The 13386-nt window shown below is 41.6% G+C and overlaps 2 protein-coding genes across 8 annotated transcripts in view; one reads left to right on the top strand and one right to left on the bottom strand.

Moving 5' to 3' along the window:
- Positions 1-13386, bottom strand: part of ex (FERM domain containing expanded) — a 78086-nt gene that overhangs the window by 50273 nt on the left and 14427 nt on the right. Inside the window, exons 1-2 of one of the 6 annotated variants that reach the window (XM_022802698.2) lie at positions 6920-7060; positions 5414-6408 (exon numbers count right to left, since the gene is read on the bottom strand). The exons of 3 other annotated variants lie outside the window; for them this stretch is intronic. In XM_022802698.2, coding sequence (XP_022658433.1) covers positions 5414-5840 — 427 coding nt within the window. In that variant the 5' untranslated portion in view covers positions 5841-6408; positions 6920-7060. Of the gene's footprint in view, positions 1-5413; positions 6409-6919; positions 7061-13386 lie in introns of those variants that run through there. 2 more of the 6 variants (XM_086988839.1, XM_022802707.2) reach the window with 2 other exon arrangements.
- Positions 7575-13386, top strand: part of PNKP (Polynucleotide kinase 3'-phosphatase) — a 42347-nt gene continuing 36535 nt past the window's right edge. Inside the window, exon 1 of one of the 2 annotated variants that reach the window (XM_086988842.1) lies at positions 7575-7703. The gene's annotated coding sequence lies outside the window, so the exon portion shown is untranslated. Of the gene's footprint in view, positions 7704-8980; positions 9120-13386 lie in introns of those variants that run through there. The other variant, XM_086988841.1, reaches the window with a different exon arrangement.

Genomic DNA, 13386 nt, shown 5'->3' with positions numbered 1-13386 from the left:
CCTACTCAACTTTTACCTTTCTGTATTTGCCTGCAGCTTAGCCCTAATTACATGAGAAGTCTCCGAAGCATTTCATTGCATACGTCTAATAACGCAACGGTAGTTTTTGTTTCATCCCATACTCTTTGGAACTTCCGGTTCGCCCAGGCGAATTTGTGGAGCGTCCATTGTTATTGCGACGTCCTCGTTGCAAACACCTCGTTACTTCAGTCAGTTCCCTAGAAGTCGATAATTTACTAGCCATATTATTTCATAGAGTTTACCATAGTTAGCTGCTCTGCGAACTATGAGTGGTACATGATGGCTTAGGACAAGCCTGTATAAAATGGTTGCATAGTCATACTCGAGGTGGAATAGTGAGCGGGACTCAGGTTGTCAAAAGCTGTGATAACGTACATTACGCGCTTTTTTTATTTTTTCATTACCTTCCCAAAGCAATATATGTAGATATATAGACGTCTTGGTTATTTTATACTTCGAAACGGCGCAAGTCTAACATGAAGCAAATTATAGAAATTAAATGATATAACTCATAGTATTATCCCCATATGGTAAAAATTAATCAATAATAAATAAATTAATTAACTGTAGGTGGAACAGAAATATTCTGATTAGCTCGCAACGGTCGTAGATTCCTACGGAAGTAGCAGTTCTTTTCTTATAAAGCGAAATCGTTCTAAGCTTAGTACGAAATCTAGACCAGGTCAGATCTGACGCTGACTGATAGAGGGCACCGAAAAGAGCGACAACGCTGATATCCGGTGTTTTGTAACTCGATTGTGCTTCTGTCCAATTGGTGGCGCGTTAACGAAGTAGATACACTGTCGCCATAGGAATACGATAATGTATTTCTGCGCGTGTGTTTTTGAATACCTACTACGTGTTATCGGAAAAACGGACCAACCAATTGTCAAAGTAACAATGTAAATAACTCTCGGACGGGTGCAATCATTTTCAATATCGCCAAATCCCTGTTGCCTAAAAATCTTTTACTCGCACAGGGAAGCAACGTTGGATTGCACCTGAAGCGTTTATTGTTCAGTACGAAACTCGGATACTAACCAACCCAAAAACGTTTGTGCGGGCGTGAATGTGTCAGCTGTATGTACAATGGCAGTAGTACCTGCCCTACTTCGAATAAATACCCGCTGGCAAGGAGCGTATTTTTGAACAGTGGCTCCATTGACGCGACATGATTTAGTTGATCTCGTAAATCTGCCCTCGAGAGGGCGTCAAGCTTAGTCGTCATTGGAAAACGTCGGCTTGACGCTATTTATCGTACAAGCATTTTGAAAACACACATATATATATATATATATATGTGTTATAAATTTGTATTTTATTACTCATTCGAGTTTAGCGAGCATTCTTCTATAAGGCTAAAATTTATAGCGAAGTCTTCTCTAGATTGCCATTAGGGAAGGATCCTGTGCCATTATTGTAAGTGACATAAAACCTGAATGATATGGCAACTTGAGTGACAAATGCAATCACTTACGTTGTCATGCCCGTTTACATACTATCACTTTTATCGTAGCAACGGTTGTCATTACTGCTGATTTGACTAATATTTGTATATATAGTGAAAACGGCATAAACAACAGCAACCATCGTCGTCGCCTGATCATCATCGTCATCGCCGTTCTTCTTCGTTTACTTCCTCACACACGTTTTCTCCCTCTCGTTCGCGCACGGCCGAAAAAAAATAGGCCTCGAGCACAGCCGTTGGCAACGATCTTTCAGTGAACCAATCAACGCATGTCATCGACATTTGTGGTCCATAACGCTAGCGGCAGGGCAGGTGACAAGGCGCAGAGCGTTTAGATTGCGCGCGCGCTAGAAGTAGCCACTGCCATTGCTACGGCTGGTCGCCAAGAGCGTCACCGATGACAAACTGTTCAGTGCTGGTAATCATTCAATGACTAGCGACCCGAACTAGATAAACAGAGGGAGATAGGACGAAGTCGCCGATGCTGGTCCTGCACGTACCACCTCAAACCGCAGGTGTGCCACAACAGGTGGCTGCAATATTTTTATGCAGTTAAGAGTTAAATTTCAATCCAAAGGTCGCTTTTCTAGACGCCACTCACTTTATCATAGGATTCTTATTGCCATCTGCTTGTCGTTGCTAGATTTGTGAGTAACACCCGTTGAGCGGTCGACTGGTAAGGCTCAACTGAGCGGCTGAGTTGCTAAGGACGCGAACATTAACTTGTTTCGAATCGCTCGGAAAATTCTTCCCTACTCATTTGCCGGCCGTTGACGGTTTGCGCATTGAGAGTTTCCTATAAAAATGCTAGTTCCACAGTAACCACCGAAGGCGAGCTTACATCAAAGCAGTGGAAGTGAAATCGGTTTGCCAATACGGCATAACGTGATTAACGTAGGATTACGCGCACACAAGATGCCCAGCAGAGAGGCTTCAGAAACGAACAGTTAAGGAAGAAAACGCCTACGAAAAATGGCGAAGTTACTGTAGCCAACAAACAAACCGACGTCGGGAAAACATCATCGAATGACGGAAGGTGCAGCAACGTTATTTTCGTAATTTTTGACGAATGAAAATAAAAAACGGGATCGGTTTGTGCGCCAGCCCAGTATTTAGATTATTTCTACCTGTAGATTATTTCTATCTCACTTCATTTGACAGACCTAACGTAGCAGTTAGATACAAACATAAACATTTAGTAACACATGTTTGTACGACGAGCTAATTAGAGAGGACGAGTTGTCTGATCCTGTTTACTCTACTGGTTTAACGGTTGTCAGAGCTGGATGCCGAAATCCTGTATCGGTGAAATTTCTGCGTCTGCTTTAACTTGAGGAGCAACATGGTGCAACAGCCATCAGTCGAAACTAACAAAGTAAATAAGGAATACCATGACACTATGCTAATAGTCCCTGTTCCGTATACGTTGACACCTTAGAGCGCTACCGTCCCATATAATAGATATTTAAAACGAGCAGACTCATTTAATTTGGTGTGTTCGACTGAGCCTTTATCAGGCTAGTTACAGACTGGATTGGTCATCATACGCTTCTAAGATGATATAACAAGTTTTGTGATTGGATATCCCTGTCCTAATCCACAAAATGTTTCATCTTACTTAGATATTTCGAGTGTTGCGTCCGATGCTGTATTGTTTTAGACGACTGGCTCCTCCCAGCACAAAACAACCTGTCGATTTCCAACTTGTAATAAACTTATGAGGCATCATCACAAGGGCACTTCAACTTAACCTTATTGATAATCTACTAGATGTAAATTAACTTCGTAGCTACGAAGCAAACGTACGGAAAGAACCAGATCACCATTTCTACTTACAACTCTGTCTACTTGAATATTAATCATGGCCAGGGTTAATTTCCATGTTAAGTTACCTCTTTCATCGCATTCTATAGTCATCGTAGTGAAATTAACCAACGACAATCGTGATACACATTGATCATGAAAACCAACAAATACTACACGATCGTTTAGAGTCGTCCAATTAGAGTATATTTTTTGGTTAGTGAGTGATACTTTACTGCGAGCAAACGAGATGAAGAGGAATAGGTTTTACGGTGCTAAATATATCGCTAGAAATTAGTCGATTACTATTATTGCTTTTATTTTATCGCGGTTAGTAGTAAGCAAACGTACTGAGTGTGCAATTTTCACAGCCGAAAAACAAAAAGCACGAGGCACATGCATCCCGCAGGTAATTCTGCACGTGCAACCTAATTATCTCTAATTATCTTGCTCAGTAGCGCCACAGTTGTAGGTAATGGCACAACAGCCTCAAATATTGTCAATGCGTGAAGTGGTCCCTCGGATTTTTGTTCCGTAGTCCATCTTTGTCGACGCTCATTATCGTCACGAATATCACAGTCATCATAATCACATATGTGCTTTTACAGAACATTTATTGCCGGCTGAAAGCGCAACGATGCGGCAGCGTCTACCAAAGGGGCAGAATATTCAAGGGCGCCAATAGACGCGCGCGTGCGACCAGCAAAGAGTGAAAAAAACGACAAATTAATACAGAAAGCCAACGCTAGATGCATAAATATGTGCCAAAAATCATCATCAGTAGAATGAAATTGATCATTTCTTCGTTGATGTAACCGACGATGAAGACCATCCTCGGAAAGTTTAACAAAATAATTGCTATAGCATGCTTTACATCGTATATGTACAATTAGCCCATATATAATGATGCATCGATTTATTTAGGTAAGGTTTCGTAATTTATAGGCGAACGTATTCTTGTTCAGATCAGCTAGGGATTGATGCCGTGTCGTGGTCGAACGTTGCGATTGGGGTAACCCCACAACCCATTGACTGTAATCAGTAGAAGACTAGGGCAAAGAACACAATCCCTAATTGTTTTATTTTTATTGCCAATCGATTTTTAGGTAGATTGAGTGGCTTTCTTGCGAAGATGCTGTTCAGACATTACGCTTATCCGTCGCTAGTGAGAGTAGCTTTAACCATAGCACGATTTTGTTAGCGACGTTTTATGGCTGGCTATCAGCGCTTGTTTAGAAAACGCAAAGGAGCTTCGTGGATTGCGCTGGCCCGACACCTCATCCGGTGATGACGGCCTCTCTATTTACGCAACATCAGCTAAAAACACGGCTTCATGAAGTAAGCGACATTAATCGACGATCTATGGTAATATCCACTGACGAAGCCAAGAATTTCAATCGGTTACGTATACAGAATAGCACAACAAACCTTGATACGTCATCATTTGCCTTATAGGAGTAACATTGAATTTCGTTGTTGAAAGACTTGTTGTCAGCTGTAAGCTTATCAGAGAACGTAAGTTCTTATTAACACGGAAATCAAGCTCATAGAGGCAAATATCTGATTTAATTAGACAAAAAAAAACTTTCGGTTATTTGTCGGGGAACGGCTCCTGCACGGTTCCGTAAATAAAAAAATATATATATATAGGATATTGTATCGGAAGTACCGATTCTGTGCTTTCACAGAAACATTTATAGATTGTGAGTTTGTCAACATTGCTAGCCAAGTGAAGCCATTGTGACGAACCATTTAAACATCTGTTAAGCAGTCTACATAACATACCTAAAGCATGAGCACTCTCATTACAGAAGAACGCTAAATATATAATAAATTGCTAATTACTTTAATAACACGATATTTAAACTATTCGTCGTCTAGCTATCTAATACTCATACTTACTCAAATGCTTACCGAGCGTCAAGGATTTCAGCGACTTTTACGAGTACCACGTACGCGGCATCGAAACAGTGGGGTTTGATGCTCAAGTCTCTGGCTCAAAAAGACCAGGGCAGCTTGTTCGAACTTTACCAACAACAATTTGTTTGAATAATGAACGTTAATAATATTGTAGATGAACAACAGGCTACTAGTTTTTAACAACTACCTAAATGGACCTACCGAGAAGGTTGTACTGATAGTCTGCAATATCCGTCGACGGCGCACAATCTCCTGTACACAAGACAACCGGTTTTGGCTGGCCGCGATTTTGTGGGTCGCTGTTTCGTTCCAGGGGTTGATAGCGGCTTGTGAAAGTTCCCAGATTGCTGGACGCACTCACTCTTATCGACGAGTCAACCTTCATAGCACTGGATATATTACGCACGCGACGATCACTTGCATTGATAACTGTCCCAGACCGGTCCTCGCCAACTTCACTGCAAGCACTGTATGTGATGCCCATTTTTCGTCGAGAGAATGGGCTGAGTCTACTTGCAAGCGATTTACAGCGTTCCTTTATTTTTGGTCGATGTTGACCTTGATAATGATCCTCTTGCTGTGACCTGGGAGTAGGCTCCCAATTCGACTTCGCCTGACGAAGCTCCATGCTTTGAGTGCACCCTCTCTGTCTTCGTGGAGAGGGCAGCAACGAAAAAGGTTTTTCCTTAATGTGACGTTACGTCAATGGTCGGTCAGACATCAAAGCTAATTTTAAACCTCATCAGATGATTTCCTTTTACACCATATGTAGTTCATATGGGCGTCGCGCTAAACTTATCAATATCCACATAGTATATTGCTTAACTCGCAGCTTAGCATTCCCTTACAGCTAGAGATGCATATGGATCTTGTTATCTTCCTCATTGAAGATCGGTCTGGACCGCCGCTGAGAGAGCACCTCAAGAAAGCAATGAGCTTAACTAATTGCACTAACGGATCCATTTGCTGTCCGCCATTTTAACCCAGTATGATAGCCATCGGGTGTCTAACAAGGCGGCAATAATTATTTGCGCTACACAGATGTCAATACCGATAAGCCCATTACGCTTCACTCACTGACGCACACGTTATTCCTCTGTATTAGCTCGATCGAAGTTAATTATCCGGGTCCAGCTTAAATCAACACATTAAGCGAGGCCAGCACATCTCGTAGTTTATCACCTAGTCTAATAAATCTTGCAAAATTTTCAAATACATTAGACAACTCGTCAGCGAATGTCTGGTTGTATATCAAATTGCCTGTATCTAGCTCCTGGTACAATAATCGTTCACGCCTCAACGTGCAGCGATAATTTACAAATATTTCGCATTCATAATGACTTCAAATAGTCCCCTTCGCACTCTCTAATTAGGCTATCACCTATCAGCTGGCGTCTAGGCACTCTCACGAGCTGGCCAAGATTGGGGGTAAGTAAACATTGCCCTTCTCAGTAATTCCGATGCTGACAAACAATGACATAACTTGAAAGCCACTGTATAATTTCGAAAAATATCAACAGGTGCGTAGATCTTTCGGACCACCGATTTCAATAGGTAAAAAAGGCTTCAATTTATGAATTAGCTATCTTTATCTAGCAGCATCAAAGCGAGTAATTTTCATTGACTTGGAGCAAGTGCTGTCGCTACGGAGCGTCCTATACGAGCTTAGAAAAGCCTTCGTGACACACGATTATCGCAGATACTTACCATCCGCGTAGACAGACGGCGTATTGTGTGACTCTTGGTCTGCGATTAACTGCTTGTGGCGCATTGCAGTACCACAAAACGGCGAAGTAACAAAACGACAAAATAGTGACAGTTTTTGTGTATTTGTGTGTTCTCCGTTGCCATACGCAGTCACTTGGCTCTGATTTTCTTTATGCGAGAGACTGATTACTTTTGCCTCTAGCATAGCACCAAAGCGGAACGCAGCAAGGAACAGAGGCTGATATCTCTATGCATTCGGCGAGGCACTTCCTGTTCTCACTGTGATGAAATGTTGGTTCGAACGGCAGAACTGTAGAGTAAATAGGAAAAAATGCCGCCGACGTCCATGTATCGATCTTCTACCGATGGCGTTACCAGCAGCACAGATCTGTGCCTTTTAGCTTTAGAGTTGACGATCTTCCATCTCCCATTACTTCGGTGCCTTCAGCGCCATTTCAATCAGCCAGCAACCATTATCTCCGATATATAAATGGGGCCAGCGTTGATGGTGACACAACGAACGAAGTTCCTCATCTACAGTCACCGTGAAGACTAGTCCTGTCTCTCCTAGTATATACCTAGCGGCAGGATGCATGGCTCTGTAACATTCTGCAACGGATTTCCTGCAACTGTTAATGTTCACGCACCTATAAATGTGCACATGACGCAATGATACTATGACGCCAGCCAAAGTAAGCGTCGCCATTTCTTAGTCGATTGCGCACAAACTTCACATTTGAATTGACCCACGCACGCTTATAATGGAAAAAAAATTCTGGATTCAGTGAGTATCGACCGGTGACAAACGTTTCGCGAGGTTCAACCTATATCTAGGCTATGCGTGACATTGATGGGAGCATTTAGTAGAAAAGCTACAACAAAAAAGGGTGCAAGGCGGTGACGTGATGTGAAATCACGTACGCATAATCTATGTGCTGTTTACCTTCTTTATAGGACAGTTCCAATGGTTTCCTATTAATCAAAAAAAAAGCATGAAAATGCTTAATAAAAACCGCTGTCAACGTCGTTTCTTGAGCGGTTTCCGTGACGTAATTTTCAAATTCGGTTAATTATAATATAACCCTTTCCTTTAAATCAAATGCTTCCTTGACCATTCTATCTTACAGCTAGTTTCCAATACGAAATCGTCTATCCAATTCAGAATTTTGTACCTAGATTATAAAAAAAAAAAAAAAAAAAATCACGATTCAGTTTTGCTATAGGCCACTTCAATAGTCACACAGATCGCCGCCATATCTGTGTGTTGTTTCGCGAGGCCAGATGGCCGCCCTCTAACTGGAGTGGTGCATACGCGACTCTGTAGGCACCCACATGCTTTCCATCTGTGCCTGTTTTTCTGTGTCTTTGTATGGGTGCGGGTGCATTTAGCTGAGTTGCTTTCCACATTAGCCTGACCGATCAGTCAAGTCGACAGAAAGAGATTGTCGCCATAATCCACGCGCGTTTTCTTACGCTATTGGGTCATATACAATTTACGATCCTGATGGCACTACTTATCGGTCCGCGTTGGCCTATTTGTTTGTCGAATCTTTTACTAGCTTCCCGTTCACAACTAACAGTACCTCGGGAACTCTATCAGCTGTTGTGGTTCATTACGCCGTCGTCTGCGTGATGTTTCCTTTATGACACCGACAGGCGGTTTGTTCGATTCCGCTGCTTCGCTAGACCCCATGGTGGCGTATGGTGATTAGTTGCAGCTTTAGCGGTTAATAGAATTCTGCATGTACATTATCTCGTGCTTCTTAAGCATGGCACAATTTTCTAGGATGTATCACACTATTCTGTCTATCAATTGCTCCGTTACCGCTCACAGGTTGTTCGCATTTGGGAGTCGACTTAGCTGTCTTTGTCAGCGGGCTGTAGTTATTATCGAAGGTGAGAGAAAAACTCGATTTTATAACAGCGCATATATGTAATAGAGGAATCCTGATGGCACGTCAGCGTCGATGGATTAAGTGAGCCACTATAATGGGGAGCAAGCGTTTGGCAGACAAATCAATAGTATACCAGCGTAGGAGTCTCTGCTTTTTGCTATGGTAACCAAACATTAGGTCGTTCCAGGTCAATGCTAGACGGTCCGAAATGTAGCGAACAAAAATTGCCGGTTCGGTGAACTATTTACAAAATGCTAGAATTGTGCTTGGACATAAGTCGTATTGGATATTTTTGCGGTGTCAAAGTGAGTTTACTTGGAAATTTTCGCCTTAACCTTGGCCAATTTGCTGGTAGAGCGATTGCCTAGCCCTGATCTAGTCCGTGGAGTAGGCAGTGTTGAGGCTGTGTAAGGTTTGCAGACTATTCAAAACCGGTAGGGCAGCCATCAAGGTGTTTATAAATAGACTGATACAGAAAAGGATCTATAGCGAAAAAACTGTAAAATAGGGTTATTAGTAGCAATTAAAGCGTTTGAGATGTACTTGAGTTTGACGTTGTTTACGAACATATTACCTAGGACAATATTTGGTAGTTACAAATTGAGTAGTTACACAGGAACACGGAAAAAATGTTATAATTTCTTTGAGGTTTAACTGGTGTTGCGTGATACGTATCGTCAACAAAGCCTTACTCCCGAATTAAACATATTGCCGACAAAGCTTTCATTCTCAATTCAAATCTCTCGCTCCATTGCCGGAATAAGTTTGTCATCAGTTACGATGTCCTTAACAAACCACCAGTTTATGATTGGGTCACCTTTGCGTTCACAGCTCATTTGAGCTTTGGAGGCACATTTGGTAGGACAAGTTTACAGTCGTCAATCAATTATTTAGAACATCAGCTCACTTCTAATCAGTCTACTATGATATAACCAGCTGCACTTCACAAAAAACAAGTTTATGCATAGGTGGGCATATAATCGTGTCTTCGCATTTATCCTATAAATTCATCATATTGTCGCGAGATTCCTGATCCATGCCTGCTTATACTGTACCCCGCATAATTTCTATTTTTTTTATAATACCTAAACTATATCACACTACAGGGTTCTATCACTCTTATACAATGACACCTTCTATGCATTATAACGCTATAACATTTGAGACGTGTCGGAACAATTGTTTTCAACGAATTAATCTACCATTGGCCCGCCCAGTTACGACCTGGGTTGTGTAGCCTCTTTATCAGTCGTACGTTGCCAATTATATAACTTAGAACCGAGAGTAACTTTGCACCGATTATGTATTTAGTTCTTTCTTCCGGCAAAATCAATATCGTGATATCAGTGACATCTGGTGGCGAAGGCTACCCTATGTAGACTGTCGTGACCGCGCACTGGGGCTCAGTTAGTCGATCTACGCATTACTGTCTTTGCTACGGAAGCGTCATTAATCATTCACAGGAATCCGCCCGAAGTATGCTCTATAGTTCGCTTACCGCTGAAGGGTTGTACTCAGTCGTGCCTCAGATGCTTACTATCTCACTCAAATAATTGTCACGTTCATGTTCGACACTTAGCAGGCTAAATCAGTGCCAATTTCTCTATCTGTGCACATAAACCATATGCAAACTCGCTGTCCCTATCCTATACGGGTTTAATGCTTTTTCATACTGATGCGTTTTCGCACCGCCATATACGCGAAGCTATGGTTATATATCATGTATTCTATAAGTCGTTTTAAGAAAAAATATATATTAATTACCTAACTGATAAGGCGAGCATCGACGCGTTGTTATCAATGGTCGCTAGCGTTTATTTTAAATTAGAGACCTATGATATGGAAAGGAACTTTGACCGCGCGCTGCTTTATGCCAAAATCCGCGCGTAGAATTTTGCAGAAGTACGAGCGTAATGATGGAGGCTGAAATGACGATGGCTCAGGACGACCCACTTCTCCAAAAAGAAATTGTCTTTCCTTGGACGAAATGCGCCGTTGGAATCAGGAGGGCGAGGCGACCCTATCCTACACTTTAGACTCGCTCTGACTGGTTAGTTTAGGATGAGGCTTAGCATAACCCCGTAAATGGATAAAGGTTCTTAGCTCGTCATATAGGGTTTTGCGACTCATATGTGTACGCGTTTTAAATGTAAAAGTCATGACAAAATGTATACATTTATAAAAAAAAATTCTATATATTTATAGAAGTATACACAACTATAATACAACGTATGCAGATGCCCTGACATCACCATGAAATTGTATACCCAGTTCTATTGTTTCTACTAGTATGATAACGTATTCTCCGCGATCTCCAATAGGAGATTAGGGACGAGTCAGCAGCGACAACTATAAAACAGCAAATATTTTCGAGTCATTATATTATGCATAAAAACTAAAAGCTGAGTTTTTCCTTTTTTTTTTTTCAAATGAATTCCATGTTCACTTGTCTGCTGTAGCTAGACGCGTTCAGCTATTAGCCACACGTAGCTAGTCTCCTCTTAATGTCGTTATAACCAATTTCTATTATTATATTGTACGAGATCATATGGATGCTACGGGGCATTTTCGTCCGGTCTCGCTGCCCCTTTCCACCATTTAACAGCTGCACGCGTCAAAAACTACGTAATATCGTGGTTAAATTCGGTTGGAATTTAGGTTGATGGGCCTATCTGTCAAGCGGCCTTTGGTTGATGGCGGTCTGTTTTGTATGCATGTGTGTTGTATTTCGCTAGTAATCGATCGACAGCGCCGGAGACCCGGATTTCATTCACACTATTGCCCATCAATAGAGCATTAATAAAAACAATAGCAGCGCTATAACTCACAGTCTCATAGGTGCGAGGGGTAAACGGGCGCAGGGTGGAACTAACATCGTAGAACTGCGGATGCTGTCTGGGTATTCTACGGTTATTCGTGTGCGATCTGTAAGGCGTATGCTAAAGGCTATGTTACGATGAAAGCAGCTTCTATAACGACAAGACGAGCTACATGGCACAATCAAATAGAATAGTGGAAAACATGCCTTTGTACACATAGGCTTTTACGAGCGAATCCAGCTGACTGTGAAATTAAATAACCTTTTAACTGGTTGGGCTAAAATGATGATCTTTTAACATGTCTTAGAAATACTCCTCTTTATATTAGCACACGTCTCCCAGTGTTTTGAACAGCCGTATACCTACCATTTACGTTCCCATATGTAGTTTCATTGCCAATGATTGCTTGAAGTAAATCAACTGTGATATCCGTTTCCATCAGTTGCCCCTTTCAGGACATGCTAAACCCCGAATTCAGCTGTACTTAAATCGGGAGAACAAGCGGGTTAGATATCTCTTTTCTCAATCTAGTAGGTTAATGAGGCACGGCGTTGAGTTCCGGTGTTCTGTTCAAGTAATCAAACAGCGCGTCTTCGATTGCCGTGCTAACGGTCCGTGGGTATCTTGGGGAACTTGAGATAACGGGCTACATTTATTGTTTCATTTTCGACCAATATCTCATAGTCGCGCATACCCCTAATGCTCATTGCAGGTATTACATTTAAATCTGCTCGAATTTGCCGCCAAGTTTTTCCTTGTCTTTTTTCCAGAACAACGCTATTCCCGCGCCTGGTCTATGTCCGGTTGACGGTAGTGATGAAACCTTATATTGAAATATGCTTCAAGCCGGTTCATTGTTGAGTATAGTTACGCAAATTCTACCTATAATATCGTTTTATGCATTTCCAGTTAGCCTAGGCTCGATTCATATGGCCTGCAGAGCCCTTAGACTCAAGGCTATGCTCTCGTGAACAACTCCCTTCATAGCGACAATGTGTTTTTGCCCCACTATCTGGTTACTTTTGCCGCTGGTTTTTAACATTGTCTCTATTTTTAGAAGGTTTGCGCCATTTATGCTTCGCTTAAATTTTTATAGCCTAATGTCTTTACCCATCTTCGATAGATTTCCGCAGCGTAGTAGCCCTCGAGGAAAAAAACTTGGCTATTGAGCGTAATTTTTGAGGCTGAAAGACGTTTCTGTTTCGAACTCACTTCTGGTAAAGTACGGATACCTAATCAATTATTATATCCGTGAATAATAATACCAGCGTTTAAAAACGGTATAGCTTCAAAAAGAGAGTAAAAGAATGAAAAAAGCTGATTCAAATTTCCTAATATAATCTAATGTATCTTTGTAAACTAGTGTAGTTAAATGTCTTTTTTTGTACATAAAAGGACGCACGCATCACAAGCAATCGTCTATAGGTGCGACTAGACGCTTTATGCTCATTATGTCAATGGTATATGCTCATATGCTATTACCTATAATGCGTTTGCTTTCTGTAAAAACACCAAAACATCAATGAGAACATAAGCCTATTCCAAGCGCCACCTCGCGTCTACCGCTTGAAACGTTTTTTCCACTGACGCTAACCCTGTCTACATGCGATACATAATACACGTTTGCAAGGCTGTCCTTGCTTTCTTTCTTGGTCGCCCAGTCACAAAATTATATAAGACTGTACTGACATTCCTAATCGTATCAGCATATAGAAAAATGGTCATAAGCGATGAACCAACCGAACAAAAATAC

The sequence above is a fragment of the Varroa destructor genome, unplaced genomic scaffold (genome assembly GCF_002443255.2).
Source record: "Varroa destructor unplaced genomic scaffold, Vdes_3.0 BEIS01000004.1, whole genome shotgun sequence".
Classification (NCBI taxonomy): Eukaryota; Metazoa; Arthropoda; class Arachnida; order Mesostigmata; family Varroidae; genus Varroa; species Varroa destructor.
Note: the sequence above shows the minus strand (reverse complement) of the source record. Positions and strands in the feature narration are given on the sequence as shown.